The sequence below is a fragment of the Miniopterus natalensis genome, chromosome 5, assembly GCF_054644295.1.
Source record: "Miniopterus natalensis isolate mMinNat1 chromosome 5, mMinNat1.hap1, whole genome shotgun sequence".
Taxonomy (NCBI): domain Eukaryota; kingdom Metazoa; phylum Chordata; class Mammalia; order Chiroptera; family Miniopteridae; genus Miniopterus; species Miniopterus natalensis.
In genome coordinates, this window is record NC_142085.1 from 55,699,337 (window position 1) to 55,714,917 (window position 15,581).

At 48.6% G+C, this 15,581-nt stretch overlaps 1 protein-coding gene across 2 annotated transcripts in view; it reads right to left on the reverse strand.

The window, feature by feature from the left end:
- Window positions 1-14,527, reverse strand: part of BEND3 (BEN domain containing 3) — a 31,819-nt gene extending 17,292 nt beyond the window's left edge. The window contains exons 1-2 of one of the 2 annotated variants that reach the window (XM_087817539.1): window positions 14,417-14,527; window positions 555-602 (exon numbers count right to left, since the gene is read on the reverse strand). In XM_087817539.1, the coding sequence (XP_087673665.1) occupies window positions 555-591 (37 nt within the window). In that variant the 5' untranslated portion in view covers window positions 592-602; window positions 14,417-14,527. Of the gene's footprint in view, window positions 1-554; window positions 603-13,529; window positions 13,604-14,416 lie in introns of those variants that run through there. The other variant, XM_016217541.2, reaches the window with a different exon arrangement.
- Window positions 14,528-15,581: the final 1,054 nt, after the last annotated feature.

A 15,581-nucleotide genomic window follows, 5' to 3' on the forward strand; every position in this document is an offset into this window, starting at 1 on the left:
ATCTTCCAACCAAGCAATTTTTATCTTACCGCACTAGTGCTATACAATAAAACCCTGTTCCAAGTACATTTTGTTCAAAACTGGTTTTAAAGTCTTTTTGGAGGGTAGGGGGGGAGAGAGGAGATAGAGGGAAACAAATACTACTTTTAAAAAATGCTTTTAGAAAAAGTAACTCTGGAAAAACACATAGATAAGGGGCATGTTGTGTACCAGGGGAAGGAGACTTTTCATTTTTCATTTTGTGTGTGTGTATATAAAATCTCCATCCTCAGGTGAAGATATTTTTTCTATTGCTTTTCAGAGAGTAGAAGGGAGAGAGAGAGACAGAGTGAGAGAAACATTGATGAGAAGAGACACATCAATTGGTTGCCTCCAGCCTGCAACAAAGGTACATGCCCTTGACCAGAATCGAACGTTAGACCCTTCAGTGTGCGGGCCGACGCTCTACCCACTGAGCCAAACCGGCCAGGGCTTTTCATATTTTTGAACCACGTGAATGTATGACCAATAATAATATTAAATTAAAAATAATTTTTAATAAGAGTTTTTTTTACCTTCTTCTACATCTTCACTGAATTCAGTTGAGTTCATCTTCTATTCCACTACATGAAAAGACAAAGACAAGGTCTTGATTTATTGCTTAACTTGTTGCTTAATTTTCCCTCCCCATGAGAAAGTCCCCTCCCCTCTGAACCCTGGCTCGGGGGAATAGAAGGTTGAGCCCACACTGCTCTGCAACATCATGGAAAATCAAATCCTCTCATTCTCATTTGCAGTTGCTCAAAGCAGCCCAGCTTCTGTGCACTTGCTGGGAGCACTTCTGCAAGACTCTACATGGGCAGAATGGGTCTTACAACTTCGACTGAGAGCATTTACAGAGAGTGCTAGGGGAACATTACTGAAGAAAATCAACTCTTTTGTACGGACTCCAATTTAAATGATCTGTTAGACCCTGCTTTATCATTTCCAGCCACAAAAATGAAAAGGCTGACCAAGGATGGAAGTTGTGTGAATCCTGTGAACCCGAGCTGAGGACTTAGGACCCCAGGTAGTACCAAGAGACCTGTGCTGCCCATGAATATAGTCACTAGCCACGTAGCTACTGAGGACTGGAAATGTGGCCGGTCCAGATGGATACGTACACTCTGGATTTCAAAGACTTAGCATAGCAAAAAGAATGTAAAGTATCTCATTAGTAATTTTTTATGTTGATTACATGTTGAAATAATTTTTTTTTTATTTATTGAGCTAAATAAAATACTTTACTAAAATTAATTTCACCTTCTTTAATGCGGCTACTGAAAAATTTTAAATTACATATGTGGCTTGTGTTATATTTTTATTGGATGGTGCTGGTCTAGCCTTTCCTTCAGAAACAACTTTCTCTTTCAGAGAAAGAGGCAGTGTGGGGTTTTTAAAGCTCTCGAGCTCCACACAACCTGGTCCAAACCCTTCTTTTTATTGACGAGGGAGTGAGGCGGGTGGGGTGGAAGGTGCCCTGTATGGATTATGGGATCTGGTGCAGCGCCGGCCCAACCCCCATTGCCCCAGCTGGAATGGAACAGACACCATGACTAAAAGGACCAGTAAGTCTCTGAGGTTCCCCAAGTTATATAACAGCATGTCCATAACAACGATAAGGTGTAAATGAGGTAGCGGAAAAGAATACACGTGACAGCGACAGCCTTTACTATCGACAATGAGGAGCTGTGGTTCCCACAACTGATTACGCAGACTACAATTATCCGTCTAATTTTGGTGAAGGATCAGAGGAGAGCAGGACTAGAAATCTCTTAAGAAATTTCTATAAGGAAAAGGGATGCCACCTACAAAGTTCAGTAAACCACCCCGAGGAGCTGTGGAACGGCGTGTGGCCCTGTTTTACACCAGGGAGTGGAGCACTGGGAGGTGGGGCAGGACAGAAGGAGTATCTAGGTGGTCTAGGCACAGGGTAACCTCCAAATTCATTAATCACAGCAACATGGACACAGTGCTTACGATGGGATGCACTATTCTCACCATGTCACATTCACTTTATGAGAGGTAGAGTGCCTTTCATCCCTGCACTACTGATTTTCAGAGGAATTAATAAGGAAAATTTAAGATTTGAAATGGAAACTAACACTGAATATAATTCTGACTTACCAAACTATCTCCTATCTGGAAAACATAACACACAAGATGATACTGAGGGAAAGTAAACACATAAACTTCGATAGTCCGAGAACGATTTTACCAGCGGTGAATTCTAGCAAATACGACTCCCACTGTATTCTAGGCAAGTCAACCTCATGCTTGATGACATCACCTATCTGGGTGTCTCTGAGAGGAGGCACAGGCAGGCAGGTGGGAATTTCCCATTAGCAAGTCAAATCCACAACTGCATCTCCGAAAAGAGGGTGACCAGCGTTAGGCAGAAATTCAGGCCTCCCGATTCCCAGCCCCCTCAGAGGCCTCTCAAGGGGACGCACTTCAGGCTTCACCAGAAGGTCCGAGTATGGCAACTGCCCTTGGAAACCTGCCACAGGGTCATATAACCAGTTCCCTCAAATCCAGAAGAGGTGAGCGCAGCAGAACAGACAGGGACAGTGAGAAACGGCTGGTGAGGGGGTACAGTGTACAAAATAAGGCACATTCTGGACAGAAAAGGTGGGAGAGGGAGGAGATGGAGAATGATTTATTTGGGGGGAAAGGGGGTGAAGTGAAAGAAAACCACAAAGACTGGCTAAATAGAAAGCATTAAAAGGACAAGTAAATCCTAGAAGAAAAGAAAACAGGAGTCGATGAAAAAACAGGAGACAGAAGGACTAGTGCTGAACAAGGACAGTAGGGCCATCCACAAGTACGCCCTCCCACCCCTATTTCTCGCAGTAGGAGCGGGGGAGCCCAGGAGGCTACAGGCCGGGCAGGGGCCTGGAGTGAAGGGCTGGGTGTGGCCTCTGCCCGGTTGTGGCTCAGTGAGCAGGAAGGGTATTTTCTGAACCACCACGTGACACAACTGCAGGCAATTTAGGACCTGAATTCTGAGTTACTAGGACTGTCTTCTCAGAAAATCATGGGAGCACACACATGAGCCACGTGTGGTGTGAGGAAAAGCAGAGGGTGGGTGGGGAGGCTCACAGGGAGGACATGGGAGGAAGGGGTGGCGGGCTTTGTGGGCACTCAAGATGCCCAGAGTGCATCTTCTTTGGAAAACATTGCTGTGTTCATTTATAGACCGGTGACAGATGCTGTATTAGCACAGAAGTAACCCAGAACACAGAACCGTGGGCCCCTTCCCTCCCAGCCAGCAAAGAAACCATGCTCTTTGGGAAGCTGGGGAATTTCCCATTTGCGAGGCCTGGAAAACCCACAACTACGTGGTGCTTGTGTGGCAGGGAGTGAGGCCAGGGTCCTCATTAACATCTGCAGCCCACAAACTTCGTGCCAGGCCCTGCTGGCCACTGTGTGTGCCTCCATCTCACCCTATTTTAATCCCTGTTTTACCAATAAAGAAACTGGCGGCATATACCTCAAATACGTATACTTTTTGTCATTGAAGCTGGAAAAAGATTTTTTTAATATTTTGATTAAGGAAATGAAATATTTGAATACCGGAAGGGGGAAAAGAGGAAACAGGGGGGTGGGGGGACACAGGTAACTCGCCAGTGTCACACAGCTGTTAAGCGGCAGAACTGGGGTTGAAACCGAGTCTATGTTTGCTCCTGTCAGCCACCAGGAGAGGAAATATTAAGAGAATCCCCATTCTTCTGTTGAGGTTCTTCTGTTGAACACAGGGGCCAATTTTCAGCCTTAGATTTCTCAGCCCAACAGCAGCTGGAACATCCAAAGCTTTCATCTCCACGTGGCTACCTGGAAAACCAGTGTGCACTGTACTTATAAACAGACCCCAGCTCACATACAGAAGTTTCTGCAGGAGGGGTGTGTGGGTCACTCCAGGCATCCTGAGCTGACGCAGCGACAGCACATGAACAACATCAGGGCCGGGTGAGGGCGGACGGGTACAGTGTTTGCTACCTCCATTTCCTGGTCATTCGCGACATGAAGGTCACAGGGCTGCTCATCCTGGGTGGATACCGAGTATCCGGATGCCAAGCATGCCACAGAAATTCCTTCCGTTACTTAACTATAGGTTATGGAGGAGCCACCAACAACCACAGCTCCCGCCCACCCAGGCTGCTAAGATTGCAATCTCCTTTGCCTGCTGGACTTCACAGAATTTCTCATTCTAACATTCTCTTTTCAAAACCTTATTTTTCTCACCATGAATCTCAAATTGTGAGACAGTCTTATGTATCCACAGGTTCCTGAAAATCAGCTTTCTTCCCAAGGGGTGGCTATTCCATGACTCTCAAAAACCCCTGAACAAGCCCCTCAACAAGGGAAGGTGATTTAACTGAATAAAGGGAACGTGTGTCAGCGAGACCTGTGTAGCTTGCTGCTGCCTCTAGTTAAACCGGTACAGGTTCTAAGACATTGATAAGCTATCAAAGGGTAATTCTCAAACAGGACTAATCTCCAGTGGTTAATCTAATGAGTGAAATGCTCTTTTAAAAAAAAAAAAAGGACTTGGGAAGCCTGAGGCGAAGTGACTGTCACTGTTACAGAAAGGTTTGCAATGTTGCAGAGCATGTAGGAGTATATATAATTTTATTAAAATGCCTCCTGGTCTCTATCCTTCTGCACAGAGTGAGATGGACAATATTCAATTTTCCATCGTGGGTGTAATTCTGTTCATGGCTGAGGGAAGATCAGAATGTCCTCAGAAAAGCCTTCCGTTTATAAAAAGCACAAAAGAGAGGGTAAGAAGGTAATCCCAAGTGTCCACGAACAAGATGCTTTAGCCACTTAAATATAAAATTACAAAGGATAAGTTGCTTAAAGTGGCTGCATAAATGCAATAACTGGCAGCACTGCCCCCGTGCCTCCTGCTGAGATGAGGCTGAGGCTGAACCTGAACCCCGGCATCAGCATGCACCTGGCGTGGGGCAGGAAGGGATGCTGAGGAGGGAAGGAGTTTGTGAAGCATGACAAGGAGGCGACAAGGAGGCGGCAGAGAAGTGAGAACCATTCCCTGGTGCTTAGGGAGAACCAATTCCAAGAGATGCCACAAAGCAATGGAAAAGCTGGAAAGATTTACAATTATAGGTCAACTTATATTTTTAGAATTCATTTTAAGAAGGAAGATGCTTAAAGATCTTTTTTTAAAAAAATATATCTTTATTGATCTCAGAGAGAGGAAAGGAGAGGGAGAGAGAGAGAGACAGAAACATCAATGATGAGAGTCATTGATCGAGCCTGCAACCCGGGCACGTGCCCCCACTGGGAATTGAACCCCGATCGCCTAGATCCTAGGTCGGTGCTCAACAGCTGAGCCACGCCCGGCCTGGCTCTTTTTTTTTTTTTTGACTAGGTTATACATGCACATGAAACAAAATTCAAAAGCTATAAAAGAATATTTGATTAGCACTTCCACTGCCCTCCAGTCACTGCGCTACTCTCTTGGAAGCAACCATGCTTTTTCTTGTGTGTCCTACCAGAGATACTGTGTCAGTGGCTCAAGTGTGCTCCATACACAGTGGTTCACTGCAGCCGGCCTATACAGGCTTGTACAGATTCTCTCTCCCAACTCCACTGTTAGTGGGGTCAAGCTGGCAGCTCAAAAGTGGCCATAGTGGGAGTATTTACACCATGGAACCTGACACTTTTACAACCAGGGCATTTTGTTTTTCTTTTTGGAGAACAAGTTTACCAGTACATCCAAGACCCTTTCAGGGTGGGAGTTGGGGGGCGGCATCCATGAGATCAAAACTATTTTCACACACCGGCCAGGGCATTTCATAATGACACTAAGAAGTTATTGCCCTTTTCTCACATAGGTACAGAGGGGAGCTTTCCTGAGGCTACATGATATATTAGTTTGCAGAAGACTGAATACAGAGGCAGATCTGAAAATTTAACTGTCTACCTTCCGTTAAGTCAGATAGTAAAGAGATTTACAAAAATGTAAATACCAGTTTTGCCCTGGCCAGTGTGGCTTAGGGATTAAGCATTAAGCGTTGGCCCTTGGACCGAAGGGTCTTGGGTTCAACTCCTGGTCAAGGGCATGTACCTGGGTTGCAGGTTCAATCCCCAGCCTCAGTCATGGCGCATGCAGGAGGCAACCAATCAATGTGTCTCTCTCACATCGATGTTTTTCTCTCTCCCCCTCCCTCCCTCTATCTCTGAAAACCAATGGAAAAAATATCCTCAGGTGAGAAGTAACAAAAAAAAAAGGTAAATGATACCACTCTTTTCACTAAGATTTTTTTTTGGGGGGGGGAATAGTTATTTTTCATTAAAATGTTATTGATATTAAACTTACAATGAATTTATTATGGTTATTTTTAAATGAATTAATAAATATTTAAAATTTTGTTTTAATTTCTAACACAGTAAATATTGACAGATATAACCCATATCAATAAAAGTTCTTTGGGGTTATCAACAATTTTTAAGAGTATAAAGGGATCCTGAGAATAAAAGGTTTAGGATCCTCATTCCTTGCTGTTTTTTTTACTTAATGTATCATGGAAATTTTCTGTCTTTTTTTAGTTTGAGTTCCCCCAGAGGCAACTTTTGAGACAAGGATTTGGAGTAGTTTCTTTGGGAAGAAAGAGAAAGGCTGAAAACCGGTAAGAGGCACATTAAGGGCTTCAGGTGGGGAAAACCATCTAGCTACAGGCAGTGCTGAGGGCACTACCTGCGGTGTCCAACAGGGTCTGGGGAGCAGAGGGTCATCCCAGTCCATCTGGACAAGCTCCTGGAAGGCAGCAACCCTGCTGTGCCTCCCCTTCCCGACAGCTCACCACACAGCATCCTATATTGTGTGGAAGGTGCTATGCTAAGAGCTTCACAGTTTTAAACTTAACCTAAAAATCCTACGAGGTAGAAACCTGTTTGTCTCATTTACGAGTGAGGAAACTGAGGCACAGTTTTAGAGCCAAAGGGACCTCAGAGACCACCTTGTTTTATAGGTGTGGTACCCGGGGCTCAGAAAGGTTAGGAACATGTTCATGATCACAGTGTCAGGAATGGTCTCTTGTCTCCCTGCCTTGGGTTTTGGTGGCCACGTGCCCCAGTGTGATGGGAGCGTTGGGGACAGTGGGGCACTGCCCTCTGTGCAGGGAATGCACTGAACGGACCGCTTATCCATGGGGATCACACCGACCGATGTGGGAGGACCTGGAGGATGAAGAGGGGCCTCTGGGAACCTGTGTCTGAGGGAAGGAAGAGGAAACCCCAGAAGGTGAAAGTAGCAGGAAGGAAAGAGCAGCCAGGACCCCAAGGTTAGAAGGCACTACCTTAGGGTTTCTGTAACAGCGCACTCACATCTAGCAAACACAGGCTGCATGCCACGGCTGTGCCGGGGACCACCCATGCTTACAATTTTGGGCTCTAGATACAGTTAATTTTAAACTTTAACATATACCTACAAGACTTTTTTCCTTTGCAGGGGAGAAATGTTAATCCAAGAAAATTATGGGGGTGTGGAGGGGGATCTACTTTGAAAATAACTTCGTCAGTGTTCAAATGGAGCATATCTTGATCCTTTGTTTATAAAGACCTAAAACCAAATCTTCCTGTCACTTATAGAGCCGCACACACTTGACAATTATATGTCCTCGTTGTTACCACGATGAGCAGCGGCCAAAGGGCAAAACAAAGAGCCTGGGCCAGCAGGTCTTTTACTTCACAGCGTATCTTAAGTTAAGCACGGGCAGGAACTCCAGGGTCAGGCCACTCCTGGGGCGGAGTACGCCCTCCAAAACCACTAGCCCTACTTAATTACTGATAAATTCCACAAAAAGCTGCAGAGAAAACGAAGGGACAACAAGCTGAAGGTGACCTGGACTGAGACCATCACACAAAGTTAGGAAATCAACTTCTACACATTTTCTCAACACATGACTTCAACCTCTACTGACAGAAAGAGCCAAGCACTCAATTATGTGTAAAGATTCAAAAATCAATTGTTCATTACAGGGCTACCCAGTCAATAACAACATACTTCCAAGTGCACTGGGGATATCTCAACTCCATAATTAAAAATGCCATAAAGCAGCTGGAAGGAAATATGCCAAAACGGTAATTACTTCCAATTAGGAGGATTATGGATGATTTTTTTTCCTTTATGTTTTCCTCTACTTTCCAAATATTTTACAGTGAGCAAGCAATTCTCTGGAAACAAAAAAAAATTTTAAGTGAAAAAAGAAGTATAGTAATCTTTACTAGTGAGTTCATATTCTGTTATGTCCACAAACAAAAACAAGCTAAGAATGTAAAATCAAATTATTAAATTTCAACAACTGACAAACTAGTAAAGAGCCTTCATTTCAAAGCTGTCCCTGAATTATTGCCTCTAAAGGTATAAAAAGCTCCTCAGTATGGGGAGAGGGGACATCAGGAAAAAGTCTCAATCACAAACCCAGGTGTTAATAAAAAGGTATAGAGATCAGCTTTGTTGTTTCCTGGTGGGTGCACTATAGGCTCTATCAATGCATGTGCCTGATACTTGAAGTATTTATCAAAATAAGGCAAATTTCACAGGAGGGGGAAAAAATAAACCCGGACCAAGTCTTCTGGATGAGGGGTCTGAACTGAGTGCTGAGAGTCAGATCATTTAGAGGGCGTGAGGCTGCTGGGAAAACGAATGAACTTGGGGTGCACCCCGGTGAGTCACGGAGCCCAGATGCCTAACCTGCTGGGTATTTGCACTCTGGATGGCAGACGACTGTTACATGTGGTCCCTTCTTTGGGCTTCTCTTGTGCCTAAGCACCCTGAGAGATGTTCTGACTCCCTCCTTCCATGACATCTGAAAGCTGGACCAAACTGGGCAATCAGAGGCTTGCTCAAGGGCCCTGGCTCCACGGTGAAGCAGCAGGCAGCAGAAGGGACAGAGGGAAGGCGAGGAGGTCTGGGGAGTTGAGAAGAAGCCGGGCCACAGAAAAAGGAAGGAGTGTAGGGAGGCCACTGGTTAAAAGTGGGTAATGAGTCACTCAAGAATCTGACTTGGGGGAAACTCTGCTTGTTAAAAGCTGGATGCAAGACCACAGCAACGTGAGCAGGGGACACCTGGTACGGCGATTCCTTGGAAAAGATCATTGGTCTCTTCCCTAAATGTCCCATAGGTTCCCAAAGGAAAACGTCCTCTAGGGCTGCCCACAGCAGGGCAGGACTGATCTGTGGTGCCTCTCTACTAAGTTCTTTTAAGAGAACTGGCTGCTCCTAAGCGATCAGCCAGACCAGGCCTCTGGTGAGAGCAGCACGACACTAATCAGAGGCACCAGAGGCTTGTGGCTGGCCAGTGTCACACAGGACAAACGGCAGGCCCCAAAAGGGGAAGTACTTGGACTTCCTGAAAGCCCGAGGTTCAAATCCCAGCTGGCTGACTCAGGATTCGGCCCCACTAAATCAGAAAAGTCCACTGAACATAGGACTGGCCACTGGGCTGAGGTGCAGGTCCGGGAACAGCTGGCCCCTGCCCTGCATCCCTGACCTCAGGCCACGCAGGGGCAAGTCCTCCTCGCGTCCCAAGTCAGGTTTCCAGACGTAAAGTGAAGCAAACTCTCACCCCTGAAGGAGGTCTGGGGAATGTGAGCCACTGGAACTGGAGATCATTAGGACAGTGGTTACGTAGCACAACCACGTACAAAAGGCACAGCAGAGAGAATGGGCTCAAACCATTTGACAGGTGTTAATAAAACCTTCTCAACAATTTAAAAAGTTTTAGATTTATTAAGACCTAACTAACCTTATTTCATCCTTTCTCAACTGTCACACCACACGATCTGACTTCCTGACACCTCTCCTCTGCAGGTCACACTGATTTTTAAAAATGAAAGAGAAAAGGAGGACAGCAGCTGACATTCATGTAGGGCTGGCCCCACAGTCTAAGTGTTTCACGTTAGCCCACACAGTCCTCACAAGAGCCCTCTTATGTTGCAGATGGAGAACCAGGGGGTCAAGCAATCTGGGTCACACATGGAGGATGCTGCAGAGAGCAAGGAGACGGAAAGTAGTGGGGTGCACACGGGACTGATGGTCTCATTCCAGTCTTTCAAGAAGAGCTGGGACTGGATAGGGCATGACCATCCCTTCCTGCTGAGCACCCATTTGGAGACTGGGTTCAGACGCAGGAGCAAGTCAACTGGCCACATGGGCCCTCGAACCACCATGGTAGGGATTTAGTGCTGCTGATCTCACAGAAAATGGGATTCCCTGCTAAACTTTAGAGTCAGACAGAACTGGGTTAAAACCCTGGCTCCACCCAGTTTAGTTCCTAACACTGGGCAAGTTGCTAGGCCACCCAAACCTTGGTTCTTTCTTCTGTAAAATGGAGCTGATCACACTACCTCACCTACAGTTTTAGTGAAAACTACAAGGGAGAAAGTGCCTGGCACACAGCACTCAGTAAATGTTATCTATTATAAAGCCTTTTTTAAAAAGATGTTTAAAGTGCATCTTAATAAGGACTATCTTTTTAAACTGCAAAATTAAATGACTTAAAGCTTTTGAAAAGGTTAGTAGTATAACTTGTGTTTCAAATGAAAGAAACTGGAAAGGGTGAAATCAAGTCAGTGCTCTCCCTAAGGACAGGAAGAATGTTCCCATGCCCCCCCCTCTCTCTCTCCCTCCCCTCCCCCACGCTGGTCTCTGGGTCTACAGGAATGGCTGGGAGCCTCGGGGCTCCCAGAACGGGACCCTCCCGGCAGTGGCATCCTGCCCATGGGACTTGCAGGACATGTTTGCAATTTGTTTTTATTTTTAGACACATCTGCACACACTGTTTGAAAAATACCAGTCCTCACAAAACCAGGGCAATTTTCCCCCAAGTTGTTCTAAAGCTGTAATTGTCAATGCCTTCCTTACTCAGTCAGAGCACTACCTCATCTCTCACCATGCCAACGAAGGGCAACCACACAACCCTGCCTACGACTCAGTGTCTCACCCCTGCGACGCCGCGTTTTCTGAAGGTGACTAAACATGATGTCTTCCTTAGTGAAAGGAAGGACAACTGCTTTAGGTGTCATTGGTAGGAGGCGTAAGACTCAGCTTATAACTTTAACCTTGGTGTGCAGTAGCTAGGCTCAAAGAGGAAAGGAGGGCCAGTACATCCCAGCATGTGACTGGACAATGGTGACTAATTTTTCAGGGAGGTATAAGCTGAGTTTCCTCTGTATTTCCCACTTTTTAGTATGTTGTCTTATGACCACACAAGCTAATCAGAGTTGGGGCAAAATCTATTGTAAACTAACCCCCACCTCAATCCCAAATCTCCATCCTTTGATTTATTAGTTTCATGCTCAAACCAACAACCCCTTGCATACATGACCACTAAGTGATTTATTCAACTGAGCAATCAATGCCCTTATAGAGACTGATTCAACTGTGTTTCACTGGCCAGTGATAACTGAAGATCAGACCAAAGAGGAAAGGTGGCCATTGGTAGAAAACAACATACTAAGAGGGCTGGCTTTTATGTGTTGCATGTTGGATAAAAAATGGAGGAAAGGACGCGCCAGCGTGGCTCAGCGGTTGAGCTTCAACCTATGAACCAGGAGGTCATGATTCGATTGCGGTTGGGACACATGCCCCGGTTTCCGGCTCCATCCTCAGTAGGGGGCATGCAGGAGGCAGCGAATCAATAATTTTATGTTTCTCTCTCTCCCTTTTCCTTCCTGTCTCTGAAAGCAATAAAAACATATTTAAAAAAAAAAAAAAAAATGGAGGAAAGATATGTTACCAGGTGAGCTGCTAAGAAAAACTCAGCTCTGAAACAACAGTCTGGCCGTTCAGTGACAAACATAAATGCCACTCCAAGTGAAATAGCATCTCTCCTGTTTGACACACCAAGGCCTGATGCCAGCATGGAGAGCTCTTAGCTTGGCATGTGCAGGTCATGTGTGGCAGCTAGTTCCAGAAACCAAAAGAGCTCTAGGCTGAAATAATAATGTTGCAGAAGATACTGGAACATCAGAAAAGGGAGAAGAGGAAGTGTCCAATCTGGAGGGGGAGGAAACAGCAAGAACAAGGTGACATGCACATAGCGCATTAAAATATCCGTGTTCTTGGCATGTGCAATTTATGTAACTTTAAATTTTATTTTTAAAAATTATCATACAGTAAAATTTACTCTCTGAAGGATGTACAGTTCTATGAAAAAGCACATGTATACATACTTCCCTATAACCACTAATAAGCAGATACAAAAAAGTTCCATCACCCAAAAGATTAATTCTACAAATAATTCTTCTTACTTAAGCCAATAATGGGCACAATGAATAAGGGTAGCAACCATAATTCTCCACTTGCCATCAAAATTAAGTGCCAAAAACAAAACACCACGCCCCAACTTCCCATACACTAATACCAAACTTTTTGCTGGTTGGCTGGCTACCTTTATGTTTTTACATTATAAATTGAGACACATGTTGTTTCTTTCCTCAGTGCTTCAGGGGCTTTCCAGACAGCTCTAAAAAGTGGTAGATGAGACATTTCTGCAGGATATTAAATTTTTTCACCCAATCAAACCTCAGTCAGGCTTGATTCCAATTTTTCTTACTAATTATTAGACATTCTGCTATTTCTTTGCTTACATAAGGGATGCTTAGGAACTTACAAGTGACCAGAATGGAGAGTGTAAATTAAATGTGTCAATGTAATACACTTCAATGGACTGGGATGTTGACTACCTTGTCTGCTAGGTCCTGACTGGTCTCTCTGGCTGTTACTAGTGCTTTCGTTGATAGTGGTGGTGGTGGTAGGGAAGACATACAACTTTTCTCTTAAATTACTTGGCATCTGTCAGGTAAAACCCACATTCAGTGGCAGTTTTCATGTGACAAATTTTAAAGGCTTCGTGAACTTCATTTTAAGCGCCATGCACCGACCGGCTAACCCACCAGCAGGAATAGGCTGCATTCACCCCACCTTTCTTTAGGAATCCAAGAGGCTCTCCGTTCATATGGCAAATGTTTACTGAGCACCTACTAAGTTATCAAACACTGGGTTAGTGGCTACAGATGGAAACCGCTTAAGATACAAAATCTTGCACAAATCTCACTACTGAGGGTAAGGGAACCAAAGCCACAAACCAGGAATGGTTGTTTTAAAAAACAAAAAGAGGTGGAGTTGGGGGTGTGGATAGCAAAAGAACCTCCTCCAGCCCTCTTGTTTATGTGCTGAGGCGGTCCCAGAATTGAGGTTCCTCGCCCGGGCGTCCTGCTGCCTCAGCTTTCTGGCACCCTACACGTTGCCCTGTGACACATTAAACATTCCAAAGTTACTTTAAAAAGGTGAAGTTGAACACTGCCGACTCTGAAGTGCTTAGCGCTGTCCACGCACCCTTCTCTGGTGAGCCTTGGCGCATAAGGTTCTTCCAGACAGGCCACCTGAGCAATCACTCTTTTACCTTTGTAAAAACCCCTTGTAAAAAAAATGTATGTCTCTGTACACAGGTCCTCACAGGGGTTGCTGCACAACTCACCGATACGGCGAGGGCAAAGTCTGCGTGGGGAACCGCGTTTGCAAGAGGAGGAAAAGGGGGCGGTCAGGAGCAGCGGCGAGCGCCCTCGGCCGCAGTGCGCGGCCGGCCGCGAAGGCCTCGCGCCAGCCGGGGTGCACACCCAAGGCGCCGGGCCCGCCTCCAGCTCCCGGGCAGCGGGAACGGCGAAGCGCGCCGTGGACGGCCCGGAGAGAGCGCTGCGCCCCCTGGCGGCGGGGCCTGTATCCGTCCGCTCCCGGCCGCCGCCGCCGCGGGCCGGCCTCACTCCATTTGCAGACTCCGGAGGCAGCGTCCCTCCGAGCGGCGGCTCCTCTGGCCTCCCGCGCCCCACTCGGCATCTCCCTCCAGTCCCCGCCCCCTGCTCCGCTCTGACACCCCCTTCTTCACGCCGAACGGTCCCCCGCCGCAGCCCGGCCGAGCGCGAGCGCCGAGCCCTCGCGGGCGCCGCAGAGCCTTCCGGCCGCCCCGGCCGCTCCATCGCGGCGCCAGGCAGGGGTGCGGAGCCGGCGCGCGGCGCGAGTGGGGCGGGCAGCGGCGGCAGCGTGGACCAGTCCACTCCGCGTCTCCCCCGCCCCCGCGCGGCGCGCGTGCTCCCGGGGACGCCATGGAGCCGCCGCGTTCCGAGCGGCACAAAGGGGTGCGCGGCACAATGGGCGCGGCGAGCCCGTGGGGGCCGGGTGCTGGCTCAGCGGCTCGGCCCTGCACGGGGGTGGGCGCTCCTCCCGCCGGGCGCGCTCAGGGCAGCCCCCCTTCGCGTCCCCTCCCCTGCTCCCGCCCCCACCCCGGCATGGATGTTGCAGCCACTCCGGTCCGTCTGCCCGGAGCCGCCGCCGCCGCCGCACAGCCGGCTCGATCCGCCCCACACTTACCTGGGACACGAGTTCTGTACTTTGCAGAGCCGGCCCGCTCCGAGTTTGGCGCCACGTGGGGTGCGGGGTAGCGCAGGTCCGGGGAGTGGGGGACGCGCGCGGAGGGCCTGGCCGGGGCGGCCCGGAGAGTTGCTGGGGGCGGCGGGCGGGCGCCGTGTATTTTCCCCTCTTTGTGTGTGTCCGTGCGCTGCGCTCTCGCGTGACGTGACGGGACTCCGTGTGTCATTTCCGCACAAGGACACAGGAGCCCCCGCCGCATTAGAACCACAACCCCTCCGCCCCCACCCCTGGCCCGCCCCTCCCCCTCAGCGGGGCACACGCGGGACCGGCGGCGGCGCTCCGGCGTGAACGGCCGCGGCGGGGAGCTGGGGCGCGCGCTCCGGGGACCCGGGCGGCACGGCGCGCTCGGCGGGTGCCGCGCTGCTCCACGTGGGCCCGCGCTGGCCGCCCGGGCGGGGGGCGGAGGCCGCGCACCCACGGCGCTCCTGCGCAGCGCTGGGTAACAATGACCCCTGCACACCGTGTGTTCTCCCCCCGCAAGCCGTGGCTCTAAAACGTGGTTTCTCAGACCCGAGGAGTTTGACCTGAAAAGCCTCTTTTTCTACTTTTTTTTTTTTTTCCCCTCCGCGGGACGGCAACTGTGCGGGGCGTTTCCTTCCCTAGCGCTCGCGCCTCTCCCCAATTCTTGGTATTTCCGCGGTGCCCAGGGCCCCCGAACGGGTATCCCCGCGCCGAGCGCCGCACAAAGGCATCGGGGCTCGGGGCCCCCGTGGCCCCTGCGACCCGGCGGGGCGGGCGAGGAATCGAGGGCTGCCGGGGAGCGACCTCGGCGCTGGGAAACGCTGGCTCTGGCCACTCCCCCAGCGAGTGGCCGCCCTGTGCTGAGAGCCCGAGAGCTAAATCTGCCTTCTCCTTGGAACCCGAAGTTTTGAGTGTTGAGGCTGCAAATCGAGAGATTCAGAACTGCGCGCGCTCGCAGACCCACATGCCTCAGACAAACCCACGGGATATCTGTGCCCAGCGCTTAAAATAGAAAAACAGGAGTCGCCATCTGAATAAAGGCTGATTCTTTAGACTTCTAATTCCCGGACTGGAGATTTCAACTTGATAAATATACAACCTACCCCCCGGGTATTTCCTCAAGCGGCAGTGACTTGAAAGGGTG